The sequence below is a fragment of the Denticeps clupeoides genome, chromosome 12 (genome assembly GCF_900700375.1).
Source record: "Denticeps clupeoides chromosome 12, fDenClu1.1, whole genome shotgun sequence".
In the NCBI taxonomy this organism is placed as follows: domain Eukaryota; kingdom Metazoa; phylum Chordata; class Actinopteri; order Clupeiformes; family Denticipitidae; genus Denticeps; species Denticeps clupeoides.
Window position 1 is genome coordinate 6,280,768 of NC_041718.1, and position 24,123 is coordinate 6,304,890.

Here is a 24,123-nt window from a genome sequence, read left to right on the forward strand (position 1 = left end):
TTTTGATTTATGTATTAGATCTATCTATTAGATTTATCAAATCTATATTAAACTGATAATCCAGCATAAAGTCCAATTGCATCATATTGTGCATGATAACAGATTTGATTTTCCAACATAAAAAGTTTAAACCACATTGATCCCTTCTATCACACTATATATAATATATATATAATATAAAATAGTCAATGATAATATGTGTTATTAAACCAGATTTTTTGTTCTGAATGTCTGAATGTGTATGTTAATTTTAAAAAGCTGGTATCATACTACAACATTTAGGATCTGGCAATTCTAAAAACATAACATATTATAAAATAAACTGAAATGACTTACACTGCCATCAAATTGAAATTGATAAAATAGCTTTAGCCTGCTACTGCCAATATGGGTAGCATGGGTAGGCATCGTGGGAGACGTGGAACGCATGCATTTCTCAGATGCTGCATGCTGCTCTGCATCTTAGTTTTGAGTAAAAAGGTACGATTTTTGACATTGAATTGTACCGGAGTAAAAGTTAAAAGTCTCCACAAATTTAAGTACAGATACACAGCAAAACTACTTGAGTACAGTAACAAATTAAATTTACTTCATTACTATCCACTACTGCTAATCTCTACAAGGTAAATGACCTGGCAGTGTGCGCAGTACACACAGAAAATAAAAAAAGCAAAGGACATATCCAATTTGCAAATCAGAATTGAAAAGAGAAAAACGGAAACTGCACAACGCACCTGCTCATGTTGGTGCGCATGTTGAGTCATGCAAGTGAACCCGCAGGGTTTCTGACCAGAGCCACCACTGTGAAGCCATGCGTTTGAGACAGAAAGAGTTTGACTACACAGGCAGCAAGAGCAAGAGATGCCAGCTTGGTGGGACTGGTTATTTTTCCACCTACTGATGCGACACGTTTGGTTCCCTTGTACCTACCGACCTGAAAAACTGACATTCAGGTGAATTTACATGTACAGCATAGTTTAGGCTGTGGGGAGATTTTAAGTGTCTGGTTCATCTGCATTGTGTCATTTTTTGGTTAAAGAAAGGAGATATATCTTCTAGGTCCTCCAGGGGCCTAGAAGATATATATTTTTTACAGTTAGAAGTTTTCATGCACTGTACTCTAAAATGTAGAATATATACATATCTATTCATTTTGCCTGCTGATGAACTACATGCATTGAATGTACCTCTCATTGCTCATTGTGATAAATAACAGTTTAAATAAATTACTATTTAGAACGTCATCCTGTTTTTATGGTTCCATTGAACTGTATTTAATGTAATTATGCAAGTCGCTCTGGATAAGGGCGTCTGCCAAATACCTTAAATGTAATTCAACAGAATCTAATTGTATAATTAATGTTTATCCCCCCAAAACACTATAAACATTAATAATTGGTGGATGTTTTATTGTTTCATCTGCATTCTGGTAACAAAATATGTACACTAAATATGCTCACTATATTCATTTCATATTCTGCATGTGTGTATGTGTAAATGCTTAGTTTCTGTACTCCATTTTTTTCCCTTCATATGGGGTGTATTAATTAATTGATTAATACATTACCAGATTACACAGTCCTTCAGCCATGGTCAAAAATGCAGTTGTTTCTATATGAACTGTTCAAAATAAAGGGAACACTTAAACAGCACAATGTAACTCCAAGTCAATCACACTTCTGTGAAATCAATCTGTCCACTTAGGAAGCAATATTGATTGACAATCAATTTCACTTGCTGTTGTGCAAATGGAATAGACAACAGCTGGAAATTATTGGCAATTAGCCTGACTGCTATAAGGTAACAAGATGAGATCATCAGACTCCTTGTGAGACTTGGTGGTCTTGGGTTTGTCCTAATACTATGTAATGCTACATCTCATGTGGCTGGAGTGTCAGCAGTTCCTGCAAGACGAAGGCATTTATGCTGTGGTCTACCCCGCCCGTTCCCCAGACCTGAATCCAGTTGAGCACATCTGGGACATGTCTTGCTACATCCATCGACGCTACATTGTACCACAGACTGTCCAGGAGTAGGCCATCTGCCACCTCATCAGGAGCATGCTCAGGCATTGTATGGAGCTCATACAGAAACGTGGAGGTTACACACACTACTGAGCCTCATTTTGACTCGTTTTAAAGGCATTACATCAAAGTTGGATCAGCCTGTATTGTGTTTTCCGACTTTAATTTTGAATGTGGCTCCAAATACAGACCTCCATGGGTTGATAAATTTGATTTCCATCGATACGTTTAGTGTGATTTGGTTGTCCGCACATTCAACTATGTAAAGAACAAAGTATTTAATAAGAATATTTCATTCAATCAGATCTAGGATGTCTCATTTTTGTGTTCCCTTGAGCAGTGTATATCCCAACACATAAATTGTTCCATCAATTTACTGCATTTATAAAACAACAACACCGAGAATAATGATACTGCACTCATCTTTACCCTGCTCTCGTCATGTCCATGAAATAATGTTCTAATCTTTAACCTTTTTTCTACTTGCAAGGACTCTCAATCCATTCAGAAAATGCATGCGGAGAACTTGAGTAGAAGATACCTTTAAGCCTTTGAGCGCTTGTGAGTCATAATGGTGGAGGGGAATGGTGGAAAAAAAGAGAAGTATGACTGCACGAAATGTCAAACATGGCGTGCTCTTTGAATGAATGGTATCTCCACAGGATGGGGGATGGCTATTCATTAATTTCTGGACGTAATTGGCCAGTGTGATGAACCATGAAGACTGTGTATGAGTTTGAATCGCCTCTCTTCTGTCATAGTTTGCTTGAGCCTCAGAGAAGTATTCCTCAAATTCAGGGTGCAAAATCCATCAAATAAATTCCCTTTTTTAACACACAACACTCCCATGATCCAAAGACATTCTTGTTCATTCAGCGTCTCTCTTTAATGGTGCAACCATGTGGAACAAGTACTTAGAATGGGAATTCAAAGATGATATAAGTTATATTATATAAATTTCAATCAAAATCAGAAAAATACTGTAATCTGTAGGACCTAACCACATTTTCCTGTTAAATCCATCCAAAAAAGGATTATTCTGAAATAACACACATTCCATCCCATAATCCCTTGAGACAACAAAAGGAGGTGATGAATGCAAGGTTTTGTAAACCCCACAAAAGATATGCAGATTAAGAAAGGTCCCTAAACTGTTGTTGAAGAGAGTTTTCTGCTCTGGGGTGGCAACCAAATCCCCCATGGGGGGACTGGAGAACCAGACACCCATCCGTGCTGTTATGAAAAGCTCTTGGAGGATTGACCTATGTACACAATATTCATCAAATCCCTTAAGTGGATTTTGTATTGGTACGATCGACATGGTTCTGCTGTGACACAAGCTTCAGATTAAACCAGACAGAGGTTTGTCTGCAGCCACTCGGTGAAATAAGTGCTGAGATGTGAATGAATTACAGACCGCACTTTACAAAAACGGTCAGTTACAGCAGGAATGATCTGACAGAGAAAATCTCTCTCTTGCGACTCCCATGTGTGATGTGTGTATTAAAAGATTAATTGAATGAATTCTGCATTTTGTTTGACAGAATCTAAATACAGTCACTGGCTGTGCCATGATGCACCAATATGAGTCACTTTATGTCCCCTGCGAGTATCACAGTGTACACATTGGAGTCACCAATCTGTGACGTTTCATTCACAAGCAAGGACATTCATTTCGTGAATGTCAAAAAATGCATTTCTCTCCAGTCCTTTATTTCTCAGACTCACATTGTCCAAATAATATAACAGACATTATATGACATTTTATAAAATCTAAAAATATTCACAGAAATAAACAGAGACCCTACCCTAGTTGATTTCTAATTATTTTTGACACCCAAATGATGATCTTTCTTGGTGGTTTTTAAACATTCCATTTTAAAATGGAATGCACCCTACATCTTCCTTCTGGACAATACATCAAAAATTGCACAAGCATTGTAATATGTTAGTGTTTCATATAACAGAGAATATATATTCTGGCCATGCCCCTACCAAATACATCAAATCCCCAGTTCTTCCGCTTCCTTCTGTGTTCCCCTTTATTTCTCCTTATTTGTAATAGGACTTGCTCGTCACAAACATGAACTCTGTCATCGTCATGTGAACACTCCACATCTTACACAGCAGAACAAAAATATTTCCCATGGCCAACTGTTCCTCCGTCCTGCCGCGCTCTCATCCACTCCCCAACTCATGCCGTTCTGAGTGATGCCTCGCCATGGCAGTCATCTGTCTTTGCTTCTCATGCATCTGTCCAGCTGAAAGCGCCGGGCCACTCAGACTGGAGCAGCCTGCGCGGGCCTGTCAGGGCAGATCACCGTCAGACACACGGCGTCGTTGGAGAACACTCCGGCCTCCTCAGATTCCGATTCTTGTGCCATCCGTCATTTCCAGGGGCTACTGGGAAATCAAAGCTACATAGTGAAAGGTCACTGCGTATATGTGAGGAAGTGTTTCATGGCAGGCGGAGCGCAGCGGGGTGGCCGTCGTGCTGTCACCCCGATGAGTTTCTCAGGTAATGTGTGCAGGCTTATGTGACGTCTTTTACTAATGATCAGAAATGGATTTCCTGTGCAGCAACACATAGTTTACATTTAACTGGAATGTAAAAGATTAGTCAGAGATTTTTTGTAGTAGTGATAATTAATAATATATCCTGCTTAAAGGATATACCCCCCACCCCCCAAAAATGGGAAATTAAATCCACATGCTGTAATATTTGGTTGGATTAGCATGCATCCACTGTGGCATTGCTCTAGTCTCAACATAATATTTTTCACCTTACCTCTTTTGCAATTGTGAATCATAGGCATTATTGTCTTGAAATATGGCCGCACCATCTTTAAAGAAAAACGTGTGCTCATTCAGTAAATTCAGTCAGTTAACTGACCTCATTATATTGCCACATAATATATCTGAACTCAGACATGAAAACGTAGTACCAGATCATACTACACCCTGAACAGGCTGCTACAGGTGGATCCAGGTGCATCCCTTCATGTGGTTCCCCCATCGCTTCTCCCATTGATCCAGAGCCTAAAAACACTTTTTTACATTTTCTAACGAAGGACAGAGATGCTTTTAACCCTATTATGCTGAGCTGATGGTTCCAGGTTTTAATAATGATTTTTTTTTTCCAATTTTGATCTCCTTAGTCGTTTTATTTGCTTAATACTGGCCGAAAATTTGGCCCATTCTGAAAGATGGTGATGTCTTTTCCACAGTCGTGTGATGTGTCTTCTGACATGATTGTATAAATTTGTTAAGAATACATAACATGTGAGTTTAAATATATGTTAATTAAAGGCACTTGTTTGCTCATGTAAATCCAGGAGGCTCTTTTTTTGCAGGGCCGTGTTTTTGTACGGAAAAAATGCAAAAAGGGCATAAAATCAAGTGACTGAGTCACTCATTCTATTCTCATAGCTTACAACTTATAAAAAACAACATTTTGACAAATTTCCCATTTAGGGCAAGTTTGTGAGGGAAAGTGGGTTCTTTGTCAACTGTATCTCAGTGCGTTCATTGTAATGTTGAGGGATCAGTCCAACCCCCTGGCATTTTCTTTCATTTTAAGCCTATTCAAACTTCCCATTCAGTCAACTCAAGTGATGTCCGTCTGTGTCTTATGTTCTTCTTAATAATTGCTTGCATTTTAGCTTGCTGACCTTGTTCACCGTTGTTCTATTTTTATTTCTTTTAATATCTTTATTCTTAACAATGCACATGACAAATAAAATCTTGAATCTCGATTCATGAATCAACATAAACTGTGGGTGAAATGAACAGAAAAGATTGTTCTCCCAAGGGAACTGTGATTACAGGATTGTTCATGCATTTTTTTTGTACACCTGTCTCTGAATCCTAACAGGTGCCAACTGTTGCCGAGACAGATGTTTACTGCGGGTCAGGGAACATATGGAGGGAAGTCCATTTTAAAGCATCTGCTATAAAACCGGGTTGGTTTTATATCCCTACTTACTCTCCAAGCTTTTCTCAGCAATGGCAAAAGATGAAGATATGAGAGAGCGAGAGAGAGCGAGAGAGAGAGACATAGCCATGGTGCTGAGAGGTTGTGACAGACGCCAGACCCCACCCATATTCCCACATCTGCTGCCCTATTGGCGAAGCCCCTGGATCCCAGCAACAGCTCCCGGTGACTCCTCCAATTTTTGCCTCCACAAAGGACTCACCAGTGAATGAACTGAATCAAGCACTGGCTGTTGAAATAGTGAGAGCTCATTTCTTCCTCCCTCCCTCCCTCTGAAACGGCAAATCATCCAGCGCAGCCGGGAAGCGAGAGTCTCGCGCGTCAGGATTCGGCAGCAGATCATGTTTTCCAGACCAGACGCACTCCACAGCTGAGCAGCGCCGTCACCTGACAAGTGATTGTCCTCCAGCCTGTCATCTCTCTTGTTGCAAATACTTCAGTCCTGGTGGAGGAAGCCCTTCCTTGCCCCTGTCCTGCGGCGTCTGGAATAAGATCGAGGGAAGAGGGAGAAGCTGAGAAAGCAGGGACTAACGTGCCAGTCTAGCCTGAGACAGAGGCTCTGGTAACTTTGGATCCATTTCTGGTACCCAAGAGGACACCCAGACGGCTGGTGTCGGCAAAAGGAATAAAGGGATTGCTATTGTGTGTTTTGGGGGGGGGGGGTTCAAGTGTTTATTTTTATTTTTTTTTGGTTTTGTTCCTATTTTTCCGCTCGTGGGCTGCCGTGAAAGACTGTCAAGACGCCGCGTGCCGTGCTCCGCGTGAAAAATGCCCAGGCGAGGTTGGCCAAGCCGCCCGAGCCGGCTCCAACGCCGGGGCTCTACATGGAGAGGTCACAGAGCCGCATCAGCCTGTCCGCCTCCTTCGAGGCCCTGGCCATCTACTTCCCCTGCATGAACTCTTTTGACGAGGACGACGCCGGTAAGCACCTGGGGTGGCCCTTTGGTCACTTTGGTCACCTCGAAATTTGCTTAAGCGATGACGGGGGACCTCGAGATGTGGATTTCGGTGCCTGGGTGTCATGACACCAGGGGTGACTGGTGAGACGCCATCAGTCATTTATTCCACAGGGGGTGCGATGCTGTAGAATGCAAAAGAAAACAAATCTCAGGCATTATTTCGGGATGGGAATTTGAAAGCCTTGAGTGGTGCTGGTGGTGGGGTGTGTGTGTGTGTGTGTGTGTGTGTGTGTGTGTGTGGGGGGGGGGGGGGGTCGGCCTTTATAAAATCACAATGGTTGCCACTCAAATATTCATTCTGTGAAGGTGGTGTGGCGCACAGAGTGGCCATGCTTGTACTAGTTAGACGAATAACAATGTTTGGGAGGGGGTGGTCGTTGTCACCGGAAGTCACAGCCGCTCTTCGCCGAGACGGGAAATGACAACGGTGCCTTTTTCATCTGAAGGGCTAAACCAATTTAGTTCTCGAAGCAGAAGGATTTGCTTCTTAGACTCAGACAGTCATAAGCACATGTAGACTCATTATGCCCACGCACACAAGCAGACACACACACACACACACACACACACACTCACACACTCTGGCACAAGCCAAGGAAACGTGCACCGAAGCCTCGTTCACTTTAAATCGTAATTGAGGTACGGTTTTAGAAGTCAGCTGTTCGGAATCTTTTACACACCCTGATTGCACGGCAATATTGCTGCGGCGCCGGTGATTAGCAAACGCCTTCTTGTGATTGCAATTTTGCATTCACCTCGTTAGAGCGATTGTGGTTTGCCGCGTGCTGCCGGCGTCTGCGGCTCCGTCTCTTCCCCCCTGTCTGCTCTCTCTCTCTCTTTTTCCGTCCTGCATGGCCCACCTTCACTGATGAGAGGAGACAGGGAGATGGAGACAAGATGGCACATCTGCCTAGTAGACAACTTCTGATCATCCAGGAACAGAGGGTAGAGCATCAAGGGACACGGGCCACACGCTACCTCTCACACACACACACACACACAAACACACACAAGCACCATCCCTTCACAAAGGCAACAAGAACACATTCTACTTGACCAAACTGACATTCATTTATTCTCTTGATTAGTCGGCGATGATTACTATCTGCCCCAGCAGGCGGCCTTATGCAAATTCGCCGCGTTCCGTCCCTCGTTTCTTAATGTCTAGCTTGTAAATTGGGAGAAAAGGCTGACACATGACAAATTGCACAAGAACTGGAGGCCAAATTGCGAGCAACAGGTCTTACGGAGCCATCAAATTGTCATCATTGTGTCCACAGCCATCTCTAAAACATGGCGGAGGCTCGGTGCAGGTTTGGGGCTGCATGTCAGTCAGTGGTCAGTGGGGGATCTCATCAAAAACCGACGGGGTTCTGAATGCTGAAATGTGTCGTCAGATTCTAAACCACCTCACGATAGCAGAAATTGACTTGAAATATTGCTGAAATGATGGTCTCTGTAACACACTTTGTGTTTGTTATGTGCATACTTGCAATAAATGGCTGTTGTAATTGTTTAATGTTCCTGGCTAAATTATAAAGTAATGAGGTGTGGCTTATGAATGCAGATACCTTTATATACATATACTATATACAGCACATATTTGAAGGAATGGCAATATGGCAGTGGATGTTGCCATCACTGTCACCAGCGCTGCCTGTTCGGCACAGTTGGCAGAAGGCAGAGTCCTTTCGAATGCCAGCGTGGGGATTATTACCTGTTGAGACATGTACCCTGGCATTCAGCCGTGATTGCATCCCTGAGACACCGAGCGACCCCTGCCTCGCCTGAGGCTGGAAAATCAGCGCGTGACGCAAACATTCATGCTGCCTGCGATACACACAGATACACATGAAAACAGACGATATCTTACTACTCCACCTTACCACAAATGTGGTATTATTCTCAGCGCCCACAGTGACCTTCTCAGTGACCTTGCCACACAAACAGGGGTCAAATTATAGGAAAGCCCTTGGACAATTACTGCAGAAATTCATTTGAGGAGAAGGTTTCGCCAATTCCTCCCTTTGAGGGAAGGATCGATGCAAATTGATAGACATTTATTCTGAGTGACCACATACCATATGTCCAATGCTGAAATGTTTCCATTCTTAAGGCTTTTCTGTCTTCCGGAGTGGTGATGATGATGATGATGATGATGATGATGACATTGCCCCGATCTGCCGGACACAGACAACACTGGATGTTGATGAGAATGAAAGAGCCTGTAATCAGTTCTCCACATAGGAAGCAACTTGCCATTGCTTGCTGGATGATAATCCAACTCTGGTTACCTGTAAGCCTACATTTCCATTGGTTGTGGCTTTAATTGTTTTATCTATTAGTTTTATCTATTCTGGGGTTATGAATTGAATTTCAGTGCTTTCATGTCTCCATGCCATCTTACATCTTAGACAGCATCTCTACCACCATTATCAGAACTCCAAGTGAGAGAATATTCTGTAGAGTTATATCTGTAGAGGATATAACTGCAGCACTAATCAAATGGTTAAAAAATAGATTCTCACATTCTTTCACTTAATGATCCGGGGAATCATAAATCAGCAGGTACGGAGCGGATACCTAATTACCCGCCGCTTCTAACCTAAGGAGATTGAAGATTTTGTTCAATCAATCAATGAGGTCAGAGCGGCAGAACATTTTGAGTCGGAGTGAACAGAAGGAGGGAAAGGAAACGGCCCCTCTGTGGCCAAGTTGGAGAAATGACCCAGAAAAGTCACTGCTAAGAAATGAATACCCACTCCTCTAAAAAAAAAAAAAAGTGCTCCTCATTTAGGAATTCTGGAAGACTTTGAAAAATGTAATTGTTAATGAACTGCTTTACATGCAAAATAATGACCGTTGTGTTAATTTAATAAGAATTAACAAACCTGTGCAAATAATTTTTCAGGTGTGACAGCACAAAGTGTCACGCAGGTCATCATTTTTGGCTTGATTAATTTATGTTTAATTAAATTGTTACAATTAAAGTTGAGATGACTAACATGTTAATGAGAGATATGCTAAAAAAGTCTAGCAAATGTAGTCATTTTGCCTTTCAATTAAATCAATTCAATTTTCTCAACATTATTCTGCACAACCACTCACACATTTATTGTTTTAAAATGCTCAAGCCTGGCTGTGATTTCACACCATTGTCACCGTTTTCCGTCTGCTGAAAGACTTAGAATTTACACCCAAGATCCTACCACATGCTGGTATCAGAGTTCACTGACGATTCAGTGTGCTTCCTTTTTTATATCAGAGTAGGTATATAGGCTCTGTTCTGAAGGAACTAATGATAATGATATTAATACCAATAATAACAATAAAAACACAATTAAAGTGTCTAGACTGACTGGGATTGATGCTGCTGCTCACAATACTGCAGAGACAAAGAGACAATATCCGGCAAAGGACTGTCTGTGGGCTTTGTAATCTGTGTTGCATAAGGGATCATGGTGTTATTAGGTGTTAAAGGGTGTTATTAGGCAGGTTATGAACAGGTAGTCAGGTCCCTCCCATTATCACGTTTTCAAGTCTGTGTGTTCCTTTAATTAAATGGAATGGTGTGTGAAAAGAAACAAGATCTTTGACAGAGAAGAAGGGGCAAATGAGCCTGTTTCTGGTTTTCAGATTCTTTTTTCATTGGGAATCAGCTGATAACTGTCAAGGACAGGGTGAAAGAGGAAATGGCAAAATAATGACTGAAGTCAGCTTTGATTGTGAGTTGTCAGTTGGTTACATACAAATATTTAGCTCTATCTATCTGTCTGTCTGTCTGTCTGTCTCCATCTGTAAAGGATTGTAAATGTACGTTTACACAGAAATAACAATAATAAGAACATAAAGGGCATTTAAACAAATTCAACAAATTTGTTGAATTTGTTATAGTTATTATTATTTTGAATTTGTTATAGTTATTATTATTATTATTATAGTTATTATTATTAATTCTAGTAGTGTCAGAAGTTGGTGCAGGAGTGGTCGCTACACGGCCCAGGCTGACCTCCATGCATTTATACAGCTGTCCAAGTCGCGAGCCGGGGCTGATGCTTTTTGGTGTAGATCACTTACATAACATGCTCTTATCAGCTATAACAAATGAGACTACTTAGGGTTTAACACAGTCAGCAAAAAAGTTTCTGCTCCTGCATTGTGCTTTTATTTTGGAATAACATTTAAAAAAATATATTACAATCCCAGCCCTTGTTTCAGAAAAGTAAATCATTTTTTGTATTACATTCAAAACATTTTTTTTTTATATCAGGTAGTGAAAGTCAGAGCAGCCATTTGAACAGTGGTTACAAAAATGTTTTACAGACCTTTCTCGTTTGTCTGCAGATAACTTACTTGAGCATTTTGCTAATACAATTTGGTGGTTTAAACCTCATAGAAAGTGAAGAAGGATCCATACTGTGTGGTGGTTGTTCCAGCTGACATGAACTTTGCTTTAGCCTTCAGCCACTGTATTCAATGTACTTTGGCAATGATTGGTTGACACTCCAATTATATTGAAAGGTTTTTCAAAAGGATTTGAAGTTTATTGCTCAGTTATGACCTTGTAACTATTTACAGATTTTTTTGTTTTTATTAAGTGAAACACCAGCGGTTGTGAAGCCCCATTCTGGCATATGTCTTGAGACAGCACCTTTGAATATTTGATGACTACCTTTGGTTTAATTAATGAATTTGCGGCGTCATTCGCATGTCTGACTCAGATCAAAGGTTAATGAACTGCCGTGGGCTCGTCAGTGGGCCCAGACTCCTGTATTTATGTATTTATCCTTATCATAGCATTGCATTAGTGAATAATAAAGATGAGCCGTCTCTGCTGCTAATCCCTGGGGTGTTAAAAACTGAATCGTACAGCTTTGAATTTTCTTAATTGAATTATTCAGTTGTTATTACCCTGCCAAAGTGTTCATTTGAAGTAACAGCATTACGGAGCACTACAAAAGCCTAGCAGCCACTCATTTAGTGTGTGGCTTATCTCCATTACTTTTTGAAACTGAGGGAGAGGAGAGCACACTCTGCCCGGCTTTAGTTAATTTGAGAAATAAGTGTGACGAACCCCCTTACCTCGCAAAATATCACATGCAGGTATATTAATCCTCTTCTCCTCTCAAATGTCCTGAAGATGGGGACTATAAGGAGGACCTTTTTTGTCACCTCTCATATTGAATTATAGGGTTTTCATGGAAATTTTTCATGAGGCTGCCTCTTTTTTTGCTGTCACTTAATTCATCTGAGGGCTGAGTTTTATGGAATGCATATTTGTACTGATTTGGGACCGTAAAAGCAATGAAAACCCTGCAAAAAAGCCTAAAACCTTTGCAAAATAAATTTTGATTTTAATAATTTGTAGAGAGTTACTGAGAGTTACTGTGAAGTGAGACACTTCTGCAAAGTCTGCAAAATGTTCCCTTTTTTATGTACTCAGTGGTACTATGCCAGAGAGCAGACCTTTAAAATGTCAAAAATTTTAATGTTTTTTTCCAACAAATAACCTTACACATTGCACCTTAGATTTATCCCTACACTGCATCTCTGTAACATCACTGGAAGGGTGCGGAACCATGTAGCTTTCCCCGCTTGTTTGTTTCTGAAATAAGACATCTCACTGTTATCATGGACCAGTGGCTTTGGCCACTTCATCAAATGTTTAATAGGTAATTAATGCCACTCTGACTAATGATGTGCTATGTGATGGAAGGTCCATGGCCTCGAAAATTGACGATTCTGTCGAGGATCAATAGCACCGCTGGCAATCTGCATGCTGCATTTAATTCTATTAGGAGAAATTAGATGGCACCCCTCACAATCCGTTACAAAGCAGCATTTCAGCACGCTGGAGAAGGTTTAATGTTTATTGCATCCAAGTCTCATGTTTCATTGTTGAAATAATCATCTGCTCATAGCCTATAGTAAAATGTACATTTTGAGTGTGAGCAGAAGAAGCATGATCTGACTTTTTGCACATTGACAGTTTTAATTAATTCGGCTAATCACCCGACGGGTAAAAGAATGAACTCCAAGGTTACAATATGAATATGATCTGTATTTTAACTACACAAACCCATGGGGAATATTTAATTCAGTGCACGCCGGGTAATTGATATTTTTTGCTGATTATGAAATAGCCTCATTGCTTATCACATGTTATGTTAAATACATAAAAGCGGCATATAATTGGACATCAATTTTTTTAAAAAGTCTTTATTGCATTCAATTATGATACACATCAAGATATGAGAGGAAGTGAAGCTGGATATCTGAAGACAACCATCATCATCGCGGTCTCCTCTGGTTCCAATTCATGACTGGCATTTTGATTAATGGATTCAGCCGGCATTAATGAATGTGCCGCGTACATTTTTATCCATTCTCCTGGGAGCTCGCTAATGAGCCCTACTTGCGCATGGTCTACATTGGGCCGAATAAAAAAAAAGTTATCAATCTGGTCCAGAAAGAAAACATCCAATTTTTCCCTCTTCGTTTACTTTTATAAAATGTTTTTGGAAATGTTATTGTCACAGTCATGTTTTTGAGCAACTGTTGTAATCAATGGCTTGAAAAAGCATGCTGACACAGCATACCTGATATCCTTCAGCTTGATTTAAACCTTCTTGATAAAGAAAATAATCATCTCCTTCATGGTGCATGGGGCAGATCTGGAAACGTTTCAGAACCACAGACGTGATGCTTGTGCTCCATATTTGGTTGGGCCAGTCTCCCATGGCAACGACATGTCTCTTCGAGTGCTTCGTATGATACAGAATGTTCTTTTTTCTGTGTCAGTTTGGAAACGTTGGCATGCCAGTTGCTGTGTGTGTGTATGTGTGACTCCACCTGCAACGCAGGCCAAACACTGGGGCTTGTGGCGAGAGGAACTAGGTCAAAACCTTCATTTCTAACATCTTCTGAAGCTGAAAAGAAGCTGAATCTGGTTTTCGAACAAGTTATTAGGAAACTTCTATTCACATTATCTAATCTAGCAGGTCATCTCCAAATAGCTTCCGGAGTCTAGCAGAATGTGCTGGGAGACCGTATAAGGACAAATATGTAGGTGATCCAAATACAAGTAGCTTCAAACGTGAACTTGATATGAGCCATAAAACGTTGTCCTTCTGAGAGTGATACGTTTCCTGCGCTTGTTCTGCACAAGCAGGATCAACAGCAGCGATTCAAATGGTGATGAATGATGCATGGCTGCTTTACACCTTTCACAAACACACAGAGCAAGTGCCCAATGTGTTAACTCTGTTAACCTGATTGTGGTGGTACTGATTTTTCACAGATAAGACGCTGGGCTGCAATGTTGATATTAAAAAAATCATTTTTATCTTTCAAATTTAAATCGTTCACCTGCCCCTCGGGTCTCGGAACTATTACATCCACATACATTTTAATCAAAGATATTTTATGGGTTTTATATATTTTTGAAATTTGGCCCATGGCATCAATCCACTACATTAGTTAGTGGTTGAACGTCCAGCTTGCACTCTTAACCTGCTTTGCATCTCATAATGCTAGTGTAGCACAGCACATGAATTGGATTAAGCCTTTCAGGAGACGCGTGATAAATTGTGTAGAGGAGTGGCATAAGCCTTCAGCATCCCCTCTGGCAATTTTACTTGTTATCTTTCCTCCTTAGAGAGTTTCTCGGAAAGCGGTTGTTGAAAATCACCCGGAAAACAAGTAAACCTAATGCCCTAGAATGAGCTTTAATGTCTGTTGTTATTCATTTTTCCCCATGTGGATTTTGTTCAGGTCTGACCGGCGGTTCTGCCTCTAGCCACAGTTGTCATGCTTCTAATGAGTAGACTGGATCTTTCTAAGTTCAATATTTCACGCTGAAAGAAATATGATGAAATCATAATGCTTTTTTTGATGAGCCATTTTAAGGATGTGTTGAATCTGATTCAGAAAGTCGCAGAGAAAATTAAAGCATTTAAGCAAGCACAAGCAAAAAACATGCAAATGTTTTAGCGTCGAACATTGTATACATTGTACGTATACATACTACTGCTACTATGACTGTAGGTATAATAAGAATAATAACCCAATATAATAACGTTATGAACCGTTTCCAACTGATAGCCTGTGCCCCGGTTTTCTCTCTTATGTGGCTCAGATGCTGAGGGTCGCCGGTTAAAAGGCATCCAGCGCAGCACGGAGACAGGCCTGGCTGTGGAGATGCCCAGCCGGACAGTACGACAGGCCAGCCACGAGTCCATAGAAGACAGCATGAACAGCTACGGATCCGAGGGCAAGTGAGTGTCCTCCATCTGACTCATCTCAGGCCCATTTTCTCAAAGTACAACCTGTGAAAAAGCAGCAGTATACGAGACGTCTTACTGGTCGTAGAGCAATAGTGTTCTCCAATAGTGGAGTACAAGCTATTGGCCAGCTATTCTGGTAAAACCACAAAGGTAAAAACACGAAGTGCTTATAGGCTGAAACGCATTTTTACATTTACATTTCTCAGCATGGCAGCGAAAGTCCTTCGTAATCTAACAAGATTTTAAGAGTTCAGTTTATAAACATGCACAGGAGCTGCTGCCCAAACAGATGGCAGCTTCAGTCTGCAGCAGCTTAATGAGGTCTGGAATGACCGCTGGATTGTCAAATCATTCCCATTGGTTACTTTTTATTTCATTTTTTTTTTTGCTCCACCCCCTTTGCTTTTAGCCTCATTACTAGGGTATGAAAATATGTTTGCGTTCGTCTTCGGAAGCTGAAGTCCCATATGAGCAGCAGACAGGCGCTGTTCGCCATGTGCCAGCACAGCACTCTGCTGATAGATCGGGACGCAGCGGAGGGCCGAAACCTGCATGCGGCCGCTTATGTAACGACCTGCGGCCACTCTGCCTGCAAAAGCAGCGGCCTCACTGAAGCTGGATTAGCAGGAATGGAACAGGGGGCAGATTACACATTTTGGGCCAGGCTGGACGATTTATCGTTGCATGTTTCATCTCAGAATCTCATGTTTATGTAAAGAGACTAGAGCATTGCGGTACTAGTACTAACATATTAGTGCAGACGAGGATACGCTGCAACTGAGATTGTTAGTAAAGGAGGTCAAAACCATATTAAACATCCAGTGGCATAAATCAGCATGGTAATGCGCTTTAACATGCTTGCATCAAGCTGACCAAAAAGAAATTACAAATTTTCCACCAAGGACAGAGCCTTTAGATCCTTTGTTGAGCAGAAACAGCCCATTGCTGTTGGATAATTAATATGCACCAGAACGTAATCGGGCATGGTGGTTACATGCAAATGATTGTCTTACTCACATCAGCTTTAAAAACGGATGCTTTATCACACACTTGCAAATGTTTTTCAAGGTGCACATTAAGATACACAATTGGAGCTGAATCACAAATCAGCAGTTTGAACGAGGTTCAGATATGATGACGACATGGCGCCAGAAGTACTGCAGTCAGGAGAGCATCTTTTCTCACTCGGCCCCATTAGAGCAGGATGAGGCTTTAATGGGTGTCGCTCTCCGTGAGGAGAAGCTGCACGCTGCTGGAGAGCGATAGGGAGGAGATAGATGAGCAAAAGTGAGAGATCTCTGGAGAACTCCTGCCTGTCCTAATGTGTGGCAGCTGGCTTGGATCATCCCAACAGCAGCATAAAAATAGAGCGGCGGAGAGACAAAGGAGGACAATGAAGAACCTAGGTCAAAAACACAGGAAGGAAATGAATTACACACCTTCAGCACCTCAGCGAGATAGTAAAAGAGGAGGAGAAAAAGCAGAGTGCAAGGTAGCGATAGAAAAGGATACAAAAGAAGATATAAGACAAAATCATATTTTCTAGGCCGTTTCTTTTTAAATTGAGCAAGCTCATTTGAGACAAAGGGCACTATTCTCAAACTGGCACTAAACACAGTGCTATGCAATGAGGAGATTTAAACCAGGTTTAAAATGGATGGATGCATAGCAATGATTGACAGTCCTCTGCTGCCACATTGCGTGTAGTGCCATCGTTCATGGTGCCATAACTACTAATATACTATAACTAAATGTCAAATGTGTTAATTGTTAAAGTGATCGAACACCTCGATACGTTAAACATCCATCATGACAATGACACATTCACTCATCATCTCACACAAGGCTAATAAAATAATAAAACAACCAAAAATTGCCTACATGAAGACATTTCCCTCGTTTTCTTCATGAATAAAATGGCAGCAGTGATCAGCCCCGTCCTTTCCAGCATGATACGCTTCCACGTGTCATGGAGCTAAAAGCAGAATATGGGATAAAAAAAATCACCTGTGCCTTGTGTACGCTCCTGCTGCCACTCGATCCCCCATAATGCACTCTGGTTGGTTTAGATGTGCAGCCAGATATCACACATCCAATAATTCTCTTAATTCTCCAGGCGGCCTTATTTGCTCTCCACCCCTGGCTGCTGGCCAGTAGACTACTTTGCACAGCCCATATCACAGAGACAGCCAAAAAAACCCTCATTGTCAGACATTGTTAAGCCAAAAATACTGAAATTGTTACATAAGTATATGCTGCTTTCTGTTCAGCAAGAGCACCTTCTCAGCTTTGCTTGTTGATATTCTTCAAGATCTCATACGGATCTTGTGTGGAACGAAAAGTTCCTCTGTGTTCATCTAGAGGAGAACTTCTCCTGGATTCTCAACACCAGCTCAACAACCAAGGAAGCCTAGCAGCGTCTTTACTTCATGTGGAGGCTGAGGAAAACCCATCTCCCACCACTCATCCACACCACCTTCTATAGAGGGACTATTGAGAGCATTCTGACCAGCTGCATCACTGTCTGGTTTGGGAACTGCACACAATGAACAATGAACGTGGAGCACACAATGAAACGTGTCCTCTGCTTTTAACTATCACCCTTGGTGAGCAGTGGGCAGCCATGACAGGCACCCAGGGAGCAGTGTGTGGGGACGGTACTTTGCTCAGTAGCACCTCAAATTCAAATTTTATTTGTCACATACACAGTCATACTCGGTGGTACCTTTAGCTTTATCAACTTTATCTGAATAAACATGCTGCACTTGGGTTTGGTGATGTGCAACAGTTGGGATGTGTTGGGAATGATAAGAACTAAAACTCTTTCCCTTCTTCCCTCTTGTCTCCAGTTTGAATTACAGCGGTATGTGCCTGGCCTCTGATACCCAGTTCAGTGACTTCTTGGATGGGATGGGCCCAGCTCAGTTTGTGGGCCGACAGACACTCGCCACAACTTCAATGGGTGAGTACATTGGCCACCAGGGTTGCGTTTTAGAAATGGTGACAGTGGAATACTGAATACATTGCCCTTAATGTATTTAGTAATGTATTCCTTTACAGTGAGTTAAAAAGTAATATATTTGGAACACTTTTAGAATCATATATAATAAATAATTTTACTGCTAGAATACAATAAAAGTATTATTCCTGTTACATATATTGCTTATGTACATACCTTTTACACTTATAGTAAATTTTTATGATCCAGTACACAAAATCCAATTCACTGCAATAGAAATCTATGTTACATTTGCATGTATGCGCAGAAAACCACAACAGTTCCTACACAGTAGAATGCACAGCTGAACAGAAGACATTATTGCAGACATTTACATTTACATTTACAGCATTGATCAGACGCCCTTATCCAGAGCGACTTACAATCAGTAGTTACAGGGACAGTCCCCCTAAGTGTCTTGCTGAGGGACACAATGGAAGTAAGTCGGATTTGAACCTGGGTCTTCTGCACCCTGACAATACATACTGTAGCCGTTCGTCAGCGAGGACATTATTAATATTATTAACATTAGCATGGTACCAAATGAATAAATAATTAAAGAGTGGATGCATACTGTTTAGTATGATTAGCAGTTAGGACAAGGCATCCATGGTATGGACTTTTTTTTCTAGTGTTAATTGCACTAATGGCCACTACAGGATGTCTCCACAAAAATCAATGTAAAATTTGTTATCTTTAACTAATGTGAGATCTCATTTTAGACTAATTTTATTTATGGACATTGACCAGTCCATTTCTAATAGTCAATTTCAGTATCATCTCAAGAGCTCATTGCCATGGCCAGTATGTATTGAAAAGAAAAAAAAATACAGTGTATGATGCAACGCACTGGTCATTGTGGCCAGTGATTTCATTGCACTCACTCTCCATCTCACAATAGCTGGTCATGCTATAAATCAGGAAGGAAACCTCAAATTCACCTTCAGAAAGAACAACACTCAGTTCAGCTGCCATCAAAGAACACTTGACAACATCATCCTTACCCTTCAGCCCATCTGGACTGTAATAATAATACGCAACTTGTTATTATAAAAAAAAATTTATTATAAGACGTTTCAGTTGTGTTTAATACATTCAGCACTCACGCTACATGCTTGGGAGGGTGCTGGGAGGGTTTGGACAAAAGTTATTTACAAAAATTGCACAAAGGAAGCAGTGAACCTGTACTGCTGAGATAAAGGCATGGGAGGGAGCTCTTGATGAAACTCATACATAAACTTTCACAACCGTCAATTTATACTTACAGTGTATGTTGTTACATTACACTTTAACAACCAGTCACTTACATTTGTTTTAAGCATTTGTAATGTGTTCTTGTCAGACTGTTTTTTTTTCGAATTTGATGATGGGGCTGTATTTGTGGTCTATAGTCTATATTTATTGGACATACTCACACCCTTTGTCTCCTGTATGCCCTCCATAGCCTGTTTTGTGATGTAATTATGCAAATTAACTCATGAACTCACTACCTTTAATAATGTCAGATATTCCATCCAGTCACCCAGCCATCATTACCACTGACTTAGATGTGGGTTTCAGTGAATGCATGATTGTTTCAGTTTGACAAGAAATCCATTTCTGTGCCTCTTTCAGGTGATGTAGAAATTGGCTTGATGGACAGGAATGGTCAACTTGAAATAGAGATCATACAAGCTAGAGGGCTGATAATGAAGCCAGGATCCAAAGGGCCTCCTGGTAAATATATCTTCAACCAACCATTGTAGACAGTAATTTATTCTGCATTGTGAAATGAATCGTTTTTATATTTGATTTGTCCTGCTGAGCACTAAATAATTATTTTCTTAAATAAATATTTTTACTCTTGTCCTTTGCAGCAGCATACATTAAAGTGTACCTACTTGAAAATGGGATCTGCATTGCCAAGAAGAAGACAAAGTCAGTGAGGAAGTCGCTGGACCCTCTGTACAATCAGGTTTTGGCTTTTTCTGAAGGTCCTCAAGGAAAAGTAGTGCAGGTAACAGACTGATGGCAACCCAGTCAGCATGTGCACCTCATAAAATTGTTTTCGGGCCATAATGTCAAGCAGTACTGATTTCCTGACCTGAATTCCTCAGCCATGGCCACAGTATCTCTCATTCTGATGTTAAACACATTTGAATAAAAGAAAGAAAGAAAGAAAGAAAGAAAGAAAGAAAGAAAGAAAGAATTCAAGACCTGTGATCAGTGCTATCAAGGCAGACCATTCAGGTTAAAGGTCAACAAGTTAATTGCCTAGCAGATCACTCTCTGCTTATGCTTGATAATCATTATGTGAATAATTTGGTGTCCTGTCACCAAATTATAAAATCTTGCCCAGGCCTCCTTAGCGTCCTGTCCATACGCTCTTCTCAGAGGGCCAGGAGAATTGGCAAGCGAACAGAGAAATATATTGAATACTTCCGCTTACTAGTTCATGAGAGAGAGAAAAAAAATCAAATGGAAGAACATTCTTTTTGTGAAGAAAATGTTTATTGCCCGCAGTCACTGCAGAAATTAAAGTCTTCAAGAGAGGAGATGGTGTGTGTGACAGAAACTGTAGTTTTTCCACTACCTAGGACACTAAAACACACAAATTTGTATTCAAAGAACTAGCCAGCATGTGCAACTTCAAATAAAAAAAAGCGTATTGTTCAAATACCCCTAATTGACATGCTGTTACCTCGTTCTATTTGTTATAATAAGAAATGAAGGGAGCATTTTATTTGAGTTGATACACTATCATGTAGACACACAGTTGTTTCACAAATTCATTTCTTTTGGGATTTTAAAAATGCTTTTGTTTTTCTATTCAAATTCTCTCAGAATTGTGCCATCAGCATTTGAGTTAATGGTGTGAGTTTGGGTTTACTGTAGTTTGAGTGTGGCAGCTAGCTTATATTGCTGGCATTATTGTTACATAAATTTCACAAATAAAGAACTATTCAACTACTCTAACAACAAATTTATATAATAAAAAAATAACAAGTTTTCCACCATTTAAATGTGCAGTTCATAATGAATTTATAAGCTTTGTTAATTATGAATATGATTTATATGTCATTGACCTTAAAGCAATACAAAAAGCTATTATAAGTGTTGATTTGATTGTTGTGCACAAAGTGCATAATAGTGTTGAAGTGAATATTTGCTCGGTTTTGTGGTGTTTTAGTGTGATTTGATGCACTAAAAAACGTTTTTTTTTAGGTAATCGTGTGGGGGAACTATGGCCGTATGGATCGCAAGTGTTTTATGGGCGTGGCTCGTATCCTGCTGGAAGAGCTGGATTTGACCACCATGGTGATTGGCTGGTATAAGCTGTTCCCAACCTCCTCAATGGTGGACCCCACCATGGCGCCTCTGATTCGCCACTCGTCCCAGCTCTCTCTGGAGAGCACAGTGGGCCCTTGCTGTGACCGCTCTTAATACTGATTTTTATGTGCCCTTCTCTCTCTCTCTATCTCTCTCTCTGCCTGTCCTCAAGCTATGTCCCCTTCAGATTGTGCACTGCTGTGCTGCATTGGGGCCAATGGGGACAAACTCATAATGCAGCCATCTTGCATTAGTCCTTGTTTTAGAGAGAGCATTTGTTTTTGAGTTAGGCAAAGGAGGACAAGAGCACAGAATCCTTCATTAATGATTTTTAGTCTGTGGCTCTTCTTTTCTTCTCTCCTTTTAGACTGCATTTTGTCTCTTGACTGAAAGAAGGTACTTAAGGTACATAACTTGGGATCTGAGATATGCTAAATGTTACAGGCGTGTTGGTTGGGGGCATATGCAATATGGGAGTTCTATCTAGTTCATCTAGAGTTCTAACTCTATTTTATATTCTCAAGATGGTAGATTTAACTGAAACGGGAAGAACAATCTATACATGTAAATGTTTAGAATGGTAATGTAGGCTTGGCTCATGATTTAAATGCATTTATATCTTAATTCTTTCCATGTCTTTTCTTTTTTCTGTTTTAAACAGTGCCAAATTTACAAGTGACTTTATGGCAAGCCATGCCATTTGTCTGAAATTAGATTATGAGACAGATGTCTGCTTTAGATAGAAACAGAATGCAGGAAATGAAACATTTTCTTGCAAAAGAATGAATTTTCAGTAAAAATTCCACCTAGGCAATACATGCATCACGACAAAGCAGAATAGGAATACTTTTTGATTGTGTGTGCATTTGAAACAAGGCTAAAAGGAATTATATTCTATATTATATACATAATCATGTAAAATGCAAAGTGTGTAAATAAAATAATGTATCATAGGGCTGAACGTAGACAGTCTGTGATGTGAATAATCAAACATTCAGTTCATCATCTTCTTCTCTTTTTTTTTTTTGAAAGTGAGCCAAAGCACTTGCATTGTTCTTCTTTTTTGACACATGAGATGCAGAACTTATGGTAGCACTGTAAGGTAGCATTAGGTTGTAGCATCAGCATGTCCAGTGTTTTAGCTTCAGATTAAATATTACTAAGCATGAGTTGTAACAGAAGGGGAAAGTGATGAGGCTGATTTGGTTGGGTTCTGTCTCACAGGTCAGGGAACACATATGTAGCAGAATTGTTAAAGTTCAGTGTTTAATTTCCTTACTCAACTCTGCTGTGTCTTCTTAAAAGTCAGACTTGACTGACATTAGAACATAGGCATATGTGATTCCTGTTGAGAACCAGTTAACCAAATGAGAACTTAAGTTGCATAATCCTGCCCCCTTTATGATTGTTGTTATTAAAATTTTTTCTTTTGGAAACACAGAGCCATTAAAACAGTAGAAAATCTGTTCCCAAAGGCTTTATAGAACTACCATGGCGCATGCATGTGCGTGAATTCACAGTCTCACTGAAGAATAGTTCTGTTTAGGGAACATCCAGCGTGAGCATTTTCACGTGGAAGGAGCTACTTCTCACAAAAAGCAATCCGACGCTGTCATATTAACGTTCATCAATGTCTGATGGGTGACGTCTTGCATGGAATTAGGGAAGCTTGGCTTTGAAACCAAGGAAAATGTTTTTTTCATAATTGTGCTTTAACAGGCAAGACAGAAAACTGTTGTAAGGCCCAGGGTGCGTGCCCATTTGTTCCGACCATCTGTGTGCATGTACTCTCTGGTGCGGTGGACAGGCTGCAGTGGTACATCTATAGCATGCTTCAGAAGTGCTACCATTAGGAAACCGACATCCGTAAACAGGATCCGTAATATTTTTAAAAGGAGTCGGCAAACACAAAAATATTTTTCTGTCATAATTAAGGAACATGGATTGTTTGGAATTCAAATGAACTGCCATGTCACCAAAATAGAGGTGCACTTTATTGTAGAGTAGAATGTTGAGTATGTATTTAGATGTTTCAACAATTTCACAATCACCCGCAATCGGTGATTGCTTTTTAAAAACAGATGGAGGCCAAAAAATGATTTCCAGACCAATTCAGTTGCTAAGGGAAGTCAAAGGACTAGGCTTGTATTAAAATATATTATAAAGATATTATTTTGTGATAAGTGCTGGTTTACAGCAACTCAAAATTAATCCAGGAAGTATACATAACCGACACCAGTGATTGTACAGAAATAAAAATAAAAAAAAATGAACTGTTGAAACTGAGAATGAAGGATGGGGGGGGGGGGGGGTATACCTGCATTTGGGGGGTATGAAACTGTACTCACACCAAGCATTATTTTGATCTATGGAAGATGTTTGTATTTACCTGGTTTACATGAAATTAATAGATCTGGTATTAGTTCATACTTGACCAAGTCACCTGAGTCGTGGCAAATTTTATAAATTCCCGTTTCAATGGTGTTGAATGAAATGTGTTGTTTCCTTTTGATTGTGAGGCAGGAACAATGTGTTTTGACGGAAAAAAAGTTTT

The 24,123-nt window shown here is 40.4% G+C and overlaps 1 protein-coding gene across 1 annotated transcript; it reads left to right on the forward strand.

The window, feature by feature from the left end:
* Positions 1-6,168: 6,168 nt before the first annotated feature.
* Positions 6,169-23,858, forward strand: rims4 (regulating synaptic membrane exocytosis 4). Its single transcript, XM_028999456.1, has 6 exons — positions 6,169-6,939; positions 15,115-15,253; positions 18,112-18,224; positions 19,875-19,976; positions 20,117-20,256; positions 21,465-23,858. The coding sequence occupies exons 1-6, from the start codon at positions 6,843-6,845 to the stop codon at positions 21,681-21,683; spliced, it is 810 nt and encodes a 269-aa protein (XP_028855289.1). The 5' UTR covers positions 6,169-6,842; the 3' UTR covers positions 21,684-23,858.
* The last annotated feature ends 265 nt before the right edge of the window (positions 23,859-24,123 follow it).

Bases quoted from the DNA above. Each gene is read 5' to 3' on its own strand.
- rims4 (XM_028999456.1), top strand. From the start codon at position 6,843: ATGGAGAGGTCACAGAGCCGCATCAGCCTGTCCGCCTCCTTCGAGGCC. The intron at 19,977-20,116 runs GTAAATATATCT...TGTCCTTTGCAG, and splicing joins AGGATCCAAAGGGCCTCCTG to CAGCATACATTAAAGTGTAC. The intron at 20,257-21,464 runs GTAACAGACTGA...GTTTTTTTTTAG, and splicing joins CTCAAGGAAAAGTAGTGCAG to GTAATCGTGTGGGGGAACTA.